Genomic DNA, 14,354 nt, shown 5'->3' with positions numbered 1-14,354 from the left:
CACTGCACTCCAACCTGGCTGACAGAGTGAGATTCTGTCTCAAAAAGAAAAAAAAAAAAAAAAAGACAAAATCATGTTTGAGCTACACTCTTGTCAATTGTAACAAGACAGGCTATGATAAAAATCTATGAAAGCATTGTGAGAACCAATCATCAAAGGGAATTTACCAAGGAATATTATTATTATTATTTTTTGAGATAGAGTCTCACTCTATCTGTTGAAATATTTTGAGGATTGAATGCAATGATTTTTTCCAATACATTGTTTCCAGGTAGAGACTCCAGGAACCTCAGTCCCCTTTTCCCCACCCACCTCACCTGGGGGACAGACCCAGTGACAGATTCATCCCTGTGCATGCCCACCCCTACTTTCCCAGAGCGGCCCTGTGTGTCTGGACTAAACCGTCACAGGTGGGGAAAACTCACCACTAGGGGGCGGGAGCAAGATGCCTTTGATGGTTGTGGTCCTTCAGACCATGTAACTGATTTGAAATACTGGGACATACTCGCTCTCCCACCCTCCGTGGGGAGAGAGGATAAATGTGTAAAGTCTGGTGGGGAGAGAGGATAAATGTGTAAAGTCTGCGGCCATGGTGCTGCATTCAGAGAATCCCACTCTAGTGACCAGCATTGGCACTCTGAGAAAATGAGAACCCTTGAGCCCGTTTGGACAACTGTTAAAATGTGATTAAAATCTTCGGCCGACCCAGTTGCCCGTCCGCAAACTCACCTGCTTGTCGTCCTAGGCACACGGCATGCTGTGACTGCTGCTGGCTGTTTAATACATCGGGGCCCATCCAGGTAAGTCTCATCTAATGAGGAAGAGTCCGCAAAGCAGCCTTCTCCACCCCCATCTTCCTGCCAGATCTCTCAGGATCAGCGTTTCCAGTTAATGTGCTACCTGACTTTCCCAGGTAACATGCATTCAATGAGGCTCTTCTAGAAACTGATGTTTTAAGGAGGTGATTCCATTGGCGGCAACCTTAGAGCTGCAAAGGACTGGGGTCAATGACAGCAGAGAGGTCTTCTGGCACTTCCTTCCTCGCCCCTCCTCATCTAGGTCTAGCCCTGGATTTTCCTGGAGGAGCAACTTCCTTATTCTTTTCAGGGGAGTTGACTGATGCCTTCTCCCTGGAGTCTTAGCCAGGTCTGCAAGGATGACCCTGCCACCTACTGGTAAGATGTTCACTCCCGCGCAAAGGGTGTCTCACTCCTTAGCTCCCCAGGCTCCCATCTGGCTAGCTGTCCCACTGTCAAGGACTTGCTCAACTATTTTCCCCCTCAAAAGCCAAATAGGCAACATCACCACTTGAGAATGAAAACCATTAAAACCACCATGATTAGTTCTCTGCCTGCATGGAATTTACGAATACTGATTTTGTTGACTGTAAACATAGCTGGCTTAACTTATTTCTGCCAGTTATGTCCCGACACCTCCATTAATTATTTTATTTTGATGAATAGTTTTACACATCTGGGAGGATTCTGGTCATTCTAATGGTATCTTTTTGAAGCTCTTCCAAGATGGATCAATACTGACCATGAAACATCAGATTCTTCTAAAGTGCAGACATCCCTCTTTACCTGAAACACAGCAAAATATTATCTGGTGTTCTTGAACAAAACTAAAGACAAAGGCAGATTTTTTATAGATTTTAACCCTAGAGGAAATTCCTAGGTGTCTAGGTGGTGGCTCTCCAAATACAAGTCTGACAACTGCATTGCAGACTGCCGCCAAGGAAACAATGACAAAGACCTTTTTTTTTTTTGAGACAGGATCTGCTCTCTTCCCCAGGTTGGAGTGCAGTAGTACCATCATGGCTCACTGAAGCCTGGTGACTTAAGTGACTGCAACCAGGTAATTAAAACATTTTTTTTTTTTGTAGAGATGGGCTCAAGTGATCCTGAGCTCAAGTGATCCTCTCGCTTCGGCCTCCCAGAGTGCTAGGATTACAGGTGTGAGTCACCATGCTTGGCCTGACAAAGTCTTAATAACAACTTTGAAACAGACAATGGCTCAGAATGAATGCAAATGACCACAAAGACAGTTTTCCTTTTCTTCAGAGTTTATTTTGAATTTTCATTTTTGGATAACCAAGCAGCTCTTTAAGAAGAATGCACAGAAGAGTCATTCTGGCACTTTTGGATAGTACATAAGATTTTTTTTTTTAAACTTTTTTAATAGTCACATTCAGCCCACTTGCTCAATCCAGACTCCCACGTTGGGTGAGCAAGATGAGTCCATAGGATTCCAGAGTTAATACGTAACCGTATATACAAACAGCCAAAAAACCATAACGGTGCCACAGGGATGGAACAGGGAAGGGCATCTCTAACGTGTCCTCTAGTCTATCTTCGCTAAACAGAACCCACGTTACACATGATAACTAGAGAGCACACTGTGTTGAAATGAGGATGCTGACCCCAAATGGCACTTGGCAGCATGCAGTTTAAAGCAAAAGGGACATCCTTTAATAACTGTATAAAATCCAGGCAGTTTCATTAAACGGGTTAAGAAAACCAACAACAACAAAAAGCGAGGGACTGTCTGTTGTCACTGTAAAAAAGGCACTTGGAGTTAATGGGACCAGGATTGGCGGACTCTTAGCTGATACAGATTTCAGTACGATTTCATTAAAAGGCTTGGATGTTACGAGAGGACACTCGGCGGTTCCTGAAGGGAGACACTGAGATGGACCGCTGAGAAGCAGAACAGATGAACACAAAGGAATCAACTCTTTACAACCAAATTGCATTGAAACGACAACAAAAAAAGGCAAACCCCAAAACGCCACCTAACCAAAGCAAAATCCAAGCAAAATCAGACAACGAAGCAGCGATGCACAGCTTTCCTTCAAGAGAACGCATACCTTGAGACGCTACGTGCCAACCTAAGTTCTCAATGACAGCTTCACAGTAGGATTATTGTGATAAAAATGACTCAAGCGATGCAAAAAGAGTTTCATCTGTTCCCAGAATCAGAGGGAGAACTGAGGTGATCGTTAGAGCGTAGCGACATCACGTGCGGTTTCTTAATGTCCCTGGTGGCGGATACATCAAGTCCCCGGAAGGACATCTGGACACCACTTTCAGCCACCTCCTTGCAGGGGCGACATCCGCCAAAGTCATCCTTTATTCTGAGTAATAACTTTAATTCCCTTCTAACATTTACACGGCAAACAGGAATGCAGTAAACGTCCACGTCCGTCCCACGGCCGGGCTGCCGTTCCGTTTCCTCCACGAACGGGTACGCGCTTCCATGAGAAAGGATATTTGGCAATTTTATATTCCACAGTCAGGTGGCCCTGCGATAGCTCATTTAATGTTAAACGCCATCAGGGGCCTCTCCTCCCGTTTCTGCCAGGGGCTTTTCTTGTCTTCTCCTTGGTCATCATCATCGTCGTCTTCCTCTTCCTCGTGGGCAGATCTTCTCTGGTGGGCGCTGACTGCTGGCTCCGGGGGGGCGTCCGCAGTCCGTCTGTTCGTCTCCTCCTGCAGGCTGGGCAGCTGGCCACCACTTCTCCGACTCGACCCCTCCAACAAGCATCGCAGGGCACTGTCCTCGGGGGTACAGACCGTGGTCCCACACTCGCTGCCACTCTGTTCCACGTCATCCAGGTACACCAGCTGCGTGTAGGCCGTGCTGTCTGGGGCTCGAGGCTCTTTCTGCTGGTGCTCTTGGACGGGCGGGTAGTTCTGCTGCAGAGACAAAGCGTCTCCCCTTCCCTTCCGGGCAGATTTTGGTTCATTCATATCCACACCAGAGTCCAAACTGGCATCATTACTTCCGTTCCTTCCAGCTCTTTGGAGATCAATGTATGAATGTCTAACGTGAGCGTTGGACCTGCCATCCAAGGAGACGAACCACGCCCGGGGGTGTGGAAGTGGCTTCCCACCCCCAAGCTCCATCAGTGCCTTTTCAGTCAGGAGCTGCACCTCACTGTTCATCTGAGCCAAAGCCGCGTCGTTTAGGGAAGCTGGGATGGAGAGAGACTCCGACATGGATGCATTCTGAGGGCTCCACTCCCGGGTGCCTGCGTCCTGCAGGTGCTGCTGAGAGATGGCCTGGGAAGCCAGGGGCTGGGGCTGGATCTGCGAGGATGGGTGTGGGAAGATCCCAGCATGGGGACTGGACAGCTCAGCCTGTAGTCTTTCTAGTTCAAGCTGTTGATCGGCTGGGACGACCAGAGGCTGGCTGACATAGGAGTGGTCCCCGGGGAGTTTCATATAATGAGCCGGGATGACCAAGGCGGGCAGCACCTTCCTGTAAACGCTGTCATTGACCTGGTCGACAGAACTGCAGCAGATCAACTGGCCGGGCCGCGGGAAGGACGTAGGTCTCTCGAGGTGATCGACCGATCGCGACATCATACATTCAGTTGGTCTGCGGTCCAGCAGCTGTTCTTTCTCAGGCGATGAAGGTGCGGGGTACAGATGTTCCTGAATGGTGAGTTTGCTTCCTGCGGAGGCTGGACCTTCTCTGTCCTGCTTTTCAAATAAAGGCTGTGAGAGCACGGTGTTGTAACTACCCCTGTAGTCGTCATTACCGGAGGACTCGTAGCCTTCTCTTTCCATAGATTTTCTTGCCTTTAAGGGAAAAACTTCCACTGACTTATGGTAGTCTTTCCCCAGCGTCCCGCTTGGCGTGAGGTTATCAAAGGAGATCTGGCTTTTATCCTCTTCCTTGCAAGAGAGGAGCTCCTCCCGGGAGCTAAATTCCTGGGAGGTGCTGTAGGAGAGCTTGAGCATGGGAGTGTGCAGGTCCCCTTCGCCACCAGGAGACATCATTTCCAAATGGACTCCACTCATCAGCTCCTTTGTGCCTGGGGCCTCGGGGCGGCCATGGCTGGTGACGGACAGAGGGCCAGGGAATTCTGATGCTCGGCGTGAAAACAGCAAGTTGATGTGTGACATGGACGTGGACTGGTCTCTTTTGGAACTCTCCAGTCCTGCAGGGAGCTGCAGTTTTCTGTGGTGCTGACGAGGTTTCAAGCACTTCCTCCTGCGACCAAAGACACAATCCAAACCCAAAGATTAGTGATTCTCTCAATGGAAAAGTTTCAAGTTTCAGGTAAAATCCTAATTCTCAATTTTCACAGGGAGAAACAAGACAAGAGTCATCAGCAGCCAGAAGCCTTCTCACCCCACATCCTGTTCTTTTTTTTTTTTTTTTTTTTGAGACAGCATCTTGCTCTGTCGCCCAGGTTGGAGTGCAGTGGTACGATCATAGCTCACTGCAGCCTCGACCTCGTGGGCTCAAGTGATCTTCCCATCTCATTCTCCCAAGCAGCTGGGACCACAGGCACACGCCACCATGCCCAGCTAATTTTTGATTTTTAGTTTTTTTTGTAGAGATGGGGTCTCCCTGTGTTGCCCAGGCTGGTCTTAAACTCCTGGCCTCAAGCAGTCCTCCCCCTTCAGCCTTCCAAAGTGCTAGGCCACCATGCCTGGCCCTTATCCTTCTTTTAACCCAGAGTAGGATAATCCAGAGATTTCATCTTTTACAATCTGGAGAATCCTTTGCCTAAATGAATTAAATGTATGACATACATTTTTCTATGACTTAAAAAAGTTAACAACTTTATTAAAGAGTGTCAAATATGACTAAAATGCTTTGCATTTTAAAATAAAATTTTCCTCTATAATGCCTTTTTAAAATAGCTAAACTTAAAGGCTTTTATAAGCCAAATTACTTATTTCAAAGGGGTTAGTCAAGAGTTGACAATAAATATTCTTGCAAACTGATCAGACATAGCATCCAAATAAGAATTTTTTTATTTTTTATTTTTGACTGAGTCTTGCTCTGTCACCCAGGCTGGAGTACAGTGGTGCGATCTTGGCTCACTACAACCTCTGCCTTCTGGGTCCACGCGATTCTCCTGCCTCAGCCTCTCGAGTAGCTGGGATTATAGGTGTGTGCCACCATGCCCCGCTAATTTTTATATTTTTGGTAGAAATGGAGTTTTGCCATGTTGGCCAGGCTGGTCTCGAGCTTCTGACCTCAAGTGATCCGCCTACCTTGGCCTCCTAAAGTGCTGGGATTACAGTTGTGAGCCACTGTGCCCGGCCCAAATAAGAAGAGTTCTGCTTTGCCCTTGAGAGTATCATCTCTTAACCAGCGTTTAGGGATACTCTGAATAAATCATACGACCATTGTTAAACTCTTTTTCATAATTCCCCTTCTAGGCAATGTTATCCACGCAGCATGCTTTACACATACTATTTGTTAAGTTGCAACTTAGATCACAAATGTGAGTTCTTACTTTTTCATGGGAAGAAAAAGTACTTCAATTGAGAAAAATTAAAAAAAAAACCCACCTCCATATCAATGCTTCTAAGTATCAATTGCCCAAGAAATTGTGAATTAAAAAAGATATTGCCAAAATGGTAAAACTTTACCTGCAATAATATAAAAGGAGACACAGCAAAACCAAAAGTATGAAAGCCATTCCTCCTAAAATGGCCAAAAGAAACACCGTGTGATACGTGGTAATGTCCTGTGTTACAACGGGACCTAGAAGGTCAGAAAATGGCATTTAGAGTTTTGAACACCTTTAACTCAAAAGAGGGATCATTCATTGAGAACACAGTGTCTTGTGCTTACTCTTCTTGGCTGGGGCATAGAGCAGTGGCCAGAGGAAAACACCCTTGGATCACGTACTTGGGGTACCACCAGCATTGCATTAGTGATTAGCACGACTATTATGGAAGCTCCCATGGCCAGGAGAACTTTGAATACTCAAAGACAAGATGTGGTTACGTCAAGGGCCCCCTCCTAAGCGAAGAAGTGTGCCTCACTTGGTAGCATGTGCCTTATTTGAAACACATGACCTTTTAATTTTAATTTTTTTTTTTTGAGACAGGGTCTCATTCTGTCACCCAGGCTGGAACACAGTGATGTAATCATGGCTCATTGTAGCCTTGACCTCCTGGGTTCCATCAATCCTCCTGCCTCAGCCTCCAGAATAGCTGGGACTACAGGCGTGCACCACCACATCTGGCTAGTTTTTGTATATTTTTTTAGAGACAGTGCTCTCACTATGTCACCCAGGTGGGTCTTGAACTCCTGAGTTCAAGCAATCCACCTGCCTCGGCCTACCAAAGTGCTGGGATTATAGGCATGAGCCACTGTGCCCAGTCATGTGATCTTTTAATGCAAGAAAATGAACGCATGATGATATAATGATTGGGACTCTCACCTTCAGAAAGATGGCCTGACTATCTGGGAATTTTATATTGCAGGGGAGAAAAAAAAAACAACCCACAAAGTTTTATTCTCACTTTTCCCGGGCAGTCAATCATTACTGTCTGGAGAGCCCTTAGTCTAAATGAATCAGTTTAAATGTATGACATAAATTTCCTGTGACTTAAAAAAGTCAACAACTTTTAAAACTTAATACAGGTATCAAATATGACTAAAATGATATCCATCTTTAAAAACAAGATCTTTTTTATGCCTTTTCAAAATAGCTAACCTTACATGGCCACAGATCTCTTTAGAACTTATACATAAGGTTACCAAAGATAAAAATATTTTAAGTTTACGTTGTAAAAAATCCCAAGAGGTAGCTTAACTCACATTTTATGTTCCATAGTAGTACAAATCTATCTTAATGTTACTAACAACAGATCAACGACAACAAAAACCTCCCCACATTCCAATATTTAGGTATTTATTAGTGTCCGAGTTTCCTGGCAGTGTACGAATACATGGGTCAAAATGAACTGGTTTCATATTATTTCAGAGTAGCATGGTTTTGATTACTAAACACCACAGACACCCATTTGCTTATTTTTGATTTTTGATATTCTAAGACATAGATTTCCTTAAAAATCTTCTTAAGGGGACAAATCTCCTAATTTAAGACCTAGATAAACCCAAGATTTACCAGTTTTTGAAAATAGTGATGTTACTTAAACTCACGAGAAACATCATTCTCGTGAGTGGGTTAAAGTTTACAAAAATTGGAAAAATAACTGACAATTAGATACTGGCTTACTTGTTCAGAGAAATATATATATATATATTTTTTGAGATGGAGTCTTTGCTCTGTCACCCAGGCTAGAGTGCAGTGGTATGAACTCAGCTCACTGCAACCTCCGCCTCCTGGGTTCAAGTGATTCTCCTGCCTCAGCCTCCTGAGTAGCTGGGATTATAGGCGCCCACCACCATGCTCGGCTAATTTTGTATTTTTAGTAGAGATGGGGTTTCACCATCTTGGCCAGGCTGGTCTTGAACTCCTGACCTTGTGATCCACCTGCTTTAGCCTCCCAACGTGCTGGGATTACAGGCGTGAGCCACTGCGCCCGCCCGAGAGAAACAATTTTTTTAATGCAAAGACAATTTCCATGGATGTACCAAAGCTTTGTCGGGAGTCACCAAGACACTTAGGGTACACGTAAAAATATTTCCAAATACTGATGCTTTGTCCTTTAAGTACTCGAAACATTATTTTTTTGTTTTGTTTTGTTTTGAGACGGAGTCTCACTCTGTCACCCAGGCTGGAGTGCAGTGGCATGATCTCGACTCACTGCAACCTCTGCCTCCCAGGTTTGAGCAATTCTCTTGCCTCAGCCTCCTGAGTAGCTGGGACTACAGGCGTGCACCACCACGTCTGGCGAATTTTTTGTATTTTTAGCAAAGATGAGGTTTCAACGTGTTAGCCAGGATGGTCTTGATCTCCTGATCTCGTGATTCGTGCACCTTGGCCTCCCAAAGTGCTGGGATTACAGGCATGAGCCACAGCGCCCGGCCAGCATTATTGTTTTAACCTCTGCCAGTGCAATTCTTTATAAAATTCACAGCTATATTTCACTTCCTTCTTAAACAAGGAGTTAAGGAACACAACCCACATTATTTTGTTGTTGCTTTTGAGTTCATAAAAGTCCAATATTAGTGTAATTTGTTGTAATAAAGGTGGGTTGTGAGATGACTGACGTATGTATCCCCACATTAATTACCATCAGAGGCTGTAGTGGGTATGCTTTGTGTTATTTTTGAGATGGGGTCTCACTCTGTCATCCAGGCTGGAGTGCAGTGACATGATCATAGCTCACTGCAGCCTTGAACTCCTGAGCTCATGGGATCCTCCTGCCTCAGCCTCTCAAGTAGCTGGGACTACCGGTGAATGCTACCATCCCTGGCTAATTAAAAAAAAAAAAAATTTAGAGATGGGGTCTTGCTGTATTGCCCAGGCTGGTCTTGAACTCCTGGGCTCAAGAGATCCTCCTGCCTTGACTCCCAAAGTGCTGGGATTACAGGTGTGAGTTACCATGCCCTGGCCTGTGTATGCTTTTTATAGCCTTGAGTCTCTTCCTTCACTGCTAGGAAGCTCTCAAGGGGACCTACGTCTGGCAGTTCCTTCATCCTGCCTTACAAAAGCATATAATGGCAGGGCGCAGAGGGTCACGCCTGTAATTTCAGCATTTGGGAGGCTAAGGCGGGTGGATCACCTGAGGTCAGAAGTTCAAGACCAGCCTGACTAACAGGGTAAAACTCCATCTCTACTAAAATACAAAAATTAGCCAGGTGTGGTGGTGGACACCTGTAATCTCAGCTACTCCGGAGGCTGAGGCAGGAGAATCACTTGAACCCAGGAGGCGGAGGTGGCAATGAGCTGAGATCATGCCATTGTACTCCAGCCTGGGCAACAGGAGCGAAACTCCATCTCAAAAAGCAAACAAACAAAAACAACAACAAAACCAAAACATACACAAAAGCATATACTAATCTGCATGATGGGAAAACTGACAGCTGAGACTGAAATACATCTAAAATTAAAGTTCACTTTAATGCATGGGCTTTATGGCATTTATTTTGGTACTTAAGACGTTTCTTTTCCTTCCTTTGTTCCTCTTCAGTCATAATCTAGGTATTTCAGATTCAGAGCGTGGGGCATTTCTGTGTGTAGTTCATGCTTATATCACGACAAAAACAATACCATCAAGGGAAACACATTACTCTTTCTTTTTTTCTTTGAGATGGAGTCTCACTCTGTCACCCAGGCTGCAGTGCAAGTGGTACAATCTCGGCTCACTGCAACCTCTGCCTCCTGGGTTCAAGCGATTCTTCTGCCTCAGCCTCCCAAGTAGCTGGGACTACAGGTGTGCACCACCATACCCAGTTAATTTTTGTATTTTGAGTAGAGACGGGGTTTCACCATGTTGGCTAGGATGGTCTCGAACTCCTGACCTCGTGGTCCACACTCCTCAGCCTCCCAAAGTGCTGGGATTACAGGCATGAGCCACTGCGCCCAGCTAAGGGAAACATATTACTCTTAAAACAGATGTGAAGTGTAAATTTTCTTAGCATGGTGATATAAAGTCATTGTGACACATTTTTCAACATCTGTTCAGGAAAGACCTCCGTCAAATCAGTTACTTTGTGAGTCTAAGTGCTAATTCCAGTGATAATTCCATTGCTAAAATATTTGAACTTTCATTTCAGAACTGCCTTCATGGTTCATTTACAAGAGACACCTTTTAATCACAGCACATTTCGACCTAGCTCAGTCACCTGCTTTATTCACCAGTCTTGAATGTGCATGACTTTTAGATGTGTTTAAAAGAAAATCATAAAGATTTGCCATTTGAGCATAAAGATTTGCCACCAAGAAAGAGATTCACTAATGAAAGCTAAAGGCAGTGCAAGTAATATGGATTCTAAAGGCAGCTTGAGCAACAGAAGCCATTGCTGGAAATAATTCTCCTGAGATGACCATTTTGAAAAAAAAAAAAAAAAATTCTAGAGTATTTATGGGTGTAACATAGGTTAAAAAAATAAACTGTTAGTCACATTCTGAAAGATATGCATTAATGGACATATCCTAAATGGAGGGGAAGATTCTCTTAGACACAAAGCAACTGGTTTGAGTTTAAGCCTTTTTGGAAATGCCCTACCAGGCTTTCTGCCCTCAATGGTGACTTCCCACTAGCATCTCTGTGGAGTGCTCTTCCCTACATGTGTGCCTACACCAGGCCACAGCTGTTTCAGGAATTAGGGAGGAGATCTTGCTGGTCTCTGTGGGCTTTTGATGAAGAATTCTCTATGGCAGCTGTCTGAACAAAACAGGCACTCAAGACTATTTTTTATGCATTATTCTTACCCTAGATGGAATATTTCCAACCAGAAGTCCCCCACCCCCACGAAATACCTTCTTTACATCATTTCATTTTCAGACTTTTAACCATTTTTGAATAAGATGTGATCTCCCTGTTGAAGTTATTTCCAAAAGCATACTTAGCCTGAACCCTCAAAGACCAAAGCAACTGAGCTGCATCATCGCAAGTGTTGGCTCCGTGTTACCTGGGATGGGAGGGGACATGGCGGCCACCCAGTACCCCAACTGGGGGGCAATGTATGTCCACGTCAGCTGGCTTCCTTCCTGGTGCACAAGACCCAGACCACTCTTCAGCCACGTTCCTGTGGAATTGAGAAAGAGATGTTAGTTACAAGCACACCAAGGTTCTTTGTAAGGCTTAAGCATATTGTAAAAGTCATCTTAAATATCTTAAATGTCATGTTTATGACCGATAAGATAACTGAGATGGCCAAAGTGTCATCTAGGGACCCCAGGCAGCTTTCTGGAGAAATTCTTTTCAATTTCCTTTCAGGGAAAGATGAGCAACTTTAGTGTTCCTTTGCCTTCTCAATTAAATTACTTTCAGCCACTTTATCAAACACCCCTCCTTCCAAACACAGATGATTTTAGCAGAAGCCTTTGGACCTCAGGAGCAGAATAAAGGCAGCATGATGGGGCTGGTGGGAGTGAAAAGAGAGGGGGAAATCAGGCTCCATTCAAGCTCTTTGTCCTTGAGCAAATTTTCTATTCAGAACTGCAGACTGGCTATATCAGAATTACCTAGGGGTGTTTTGAAAAAATAGATCCCTTCACCCCATCTTTGCAAATTCTCACCCAGTAACCCTGGCTTCGGTGAGCAGTTTTAAAATCTTCCAGTTTGTTCCAATGCTGGGAAACGCCAAATACGTCAAGGTCTCTGCTGTATCTCCCAGTTATTACATTAGCTAGCATCTGAGAGTAATGCGCACCTGGTATGCACTAGCTATTTGCAGCATACGTGTCTTATAATACACCATCTATAATTCTCACCACAACACTGAAGACTGGTGAGTTACAGAACTTTTCCAAGGCCTCTCAGTGGCCAAGAGCGGAAAAGAACCTGGGGCTGCCTGACCTCGAGGCTGTGCTATTTCTTCTGCTCTACCAGGCTGCATTTCCTAGAAACCTTCCCAGCATCTGATTGCATTTTTACTTTGTGAAGTTTCTAGGAGCAGACTCATTGAAGCGGATGAACTTGCCCAAGGTTGTTGGGCTATTTCCCAGCCAAAAATGGATGCCTTTTCCTGGGCTCACCTGCAGAGAGCCTTGCTCTGAGGCCTGCGATGGCAGCTGTGGGGCAGAAGGCCAGGGAGAGGCTGGGCGAACCTCTAGATGGCCCGCGCACCCACCCTGATCTATCAGCATGGAGATGTCGCGGCATACACAGGGCTCCTGCGCAGCTCACCTCCCTCCTATAGTCATCCCCACCTGAAATGGCCACGTGGGTGACCCTGTGGCTATAAGGCCTAAATAGACCAGCTGTGCACCAAAGGCAGGCATGTGTCATTTAACAGGGACACATTCTGAAAATGCATCGTTCATCGCTGTGTGAACATCACAGAGCATCCTTATGCAAACCTAGATGGTACCGCCTCCTATACACCTGGGCTACATGGTCTAACCCATTGCTCCTAGGTTACAAACCCGTACACCATGTGACTGCGCTGAATACCATAGGCCACCGTCACACACGGGGAAGTATCTGTGTATCCAAACATAGAAAAGGTACAGTAAAAACACAGAATTACAGTCTTAGGGGATCACCATCGTATATGTAGTTCATTGTTGACCCAATCATCATCCCTGTGACTCATGCCTGTATTCTACCCAAATGCTTGCCTTGCTTAGCTACATGCCTCATGCAGAGGTGGCGGTAGTGGATTTTTTTTCCCCCTGAAGAAAGAAACAATACTTGGGCTGCTTCGAGGCCTTATCAGTTACCATAGCAACATTCAAATGCAGTGGGTGGAAGATGCCCTTGGTGATGCCTCCTCTGCAGCCGCTTCTCTGCTCACATGGCAGCTGCACACAGTGGGCAGGTGGGAGAGGTCGGGTATCAGCAAGGGCTTGGCATCACCCCCTTCCCATGCCACAGGCTGGATCACTGTGGCAGTGGGTTTGGGCTCCAGAAAGAGCAGAATGTAAGCAAGGTTTTGCAAATGGGTATGAGGGAAGGGATGCCCGGTTCTGGTCCATTTCCCGAAGCGCACCCTCCTAGAGATCACCCTGTTCTACAGGGCTACTGTACTAGGGGAGCGACAACGTGAGATGTTTGACACATTGAGGAAAAGGGGCCAGGCATGGTGGCTCACGCCTATAATCCCAACACTTTGGGAGGCCAAGGCAGGAGGATCACTTGAAGCCAGGAGTTCGAGACCAGCCTGGGCAACGGTATACACACACCTCTTCAGTTCCTGCTAGGCAGTCTTCACAATGCACACCTCTATCCATTCTGTGACTCTGCCTGCAAATGCAGCTCCAACCTCATGTAGTTTTCTCTCTTCCAAAATCTACCCAGTCTTTCAAGATTCAAATCAAGCCCAGTGTTTTTCCAGAGGCCCTTCTAGGACACATGGGTCTTCCATGTCTCGGCACATCCTGGGCAAGTATTACTGCATCATCCATTTGCCAAAAACACATGTTGCCTTCGGTGGCCAGCCTGCAGCCCTCAGTCTTATCTCCTTTCTTAGACTGTAAACTCCATGGGTGTGGCCTGTGTCTTGTGTTACTTTTGTCTTCTTCTCAGTGCCTAGAGATACGCATAGAGTAGCAACTCCAGAGAACTTCAGAATGAGTGGAAGCTACAGGTGCCATCAAAAAATAATATCTGGTAACCTGTGAAAGGCTGGGTGTGGTAGGCAGGGAAGGATATCCCCATGGCAGTGTGACCACGCCTGGGATGCTGCCCTTTCAAACTAAAGGGAACAGAACCAGCTGGGAAAGAGCCTACCACGGCTGAAGTGCGACACTGTTCGGGGTTTCAACAATCGTGCTGTTACTGGCAAAAGCATTTCATGCTTTCCGTGTTTTGTGGGAGGAAATAAGCCCCAGGGAGTACAGGAATTAACACATTGTGTACTAGAAACACATGCTTCTCATGGCAGAATCCTGATGCCACTGTGGGATGCAGAGAGTTTGACCACCGGAGCAGTAGACACCAGGGCCAGGATTCTTTTTTTTTTTTTTTTTTTGAGATGGAGTCTCACTCTGCTGCCCAGGCTGGAGTGCAGTGGCC

At 45.7% G+C, this 14,354-nt stretch overlaps 1 protein-coding gene across 2 annotated transcripts in view; it reads right to left on the bottom strand.

The window, feature by feature from the left end:
- Positions 1-2,047: 2,047 nt before the first annotated feature.
- FAM171A1 (family with sequence similarity 171 member A1) overlaps positions 2,048-14,354 on the bottom strand; it is a 109,029-nt gene continuing 96,722 nt past the window's right edge. For both annotated transcript variants that reach the window (XM_017874163.1, XM_017874157.1), the window contains exons 6-8: positions 11,305-11,421; positions 6,399-6,513; positions 2,048-5,001 (exon numbers count right to left, since the gene is read on the bottom strand). In XM_017874163.1, coding sequence (XP_017729652.1) covers positions 3,315-5,001; positions 6,399-6,513; positions 11,305-11,421 — 1,919 coding nt within the window. In that variant the 3' untranslated portion in view covers positions 2,048-3,314. The remainder of the gene's footprint in view (positions 5,002-6,398; positions 6,514-11,304; positions 11,422-14,354) is intronic.

The sequence above is a fragment of the Rhinopithecus bieti genome, unplaced genomic scaffold, assembly GCF_001698545.2.
Source record: "Rhinopithecus bieti isolate Rb0 unplaced genomic scaffold, ASM169854v2 scaffold_1012, whole genome shotgun sequence".
Classification (NCBI taxonomy): domain Eukaryota; kingdom Metazoa; phylum Chordata; class Mammalia; order Primates; family Cercopithecidae; genus Rhinopithecus; species Rhinopithecus bieti.
Note: the sequence above shows the minus strand (reverse complement) of the source record. Positions and strands in the feature narration are given on the sequence as shown.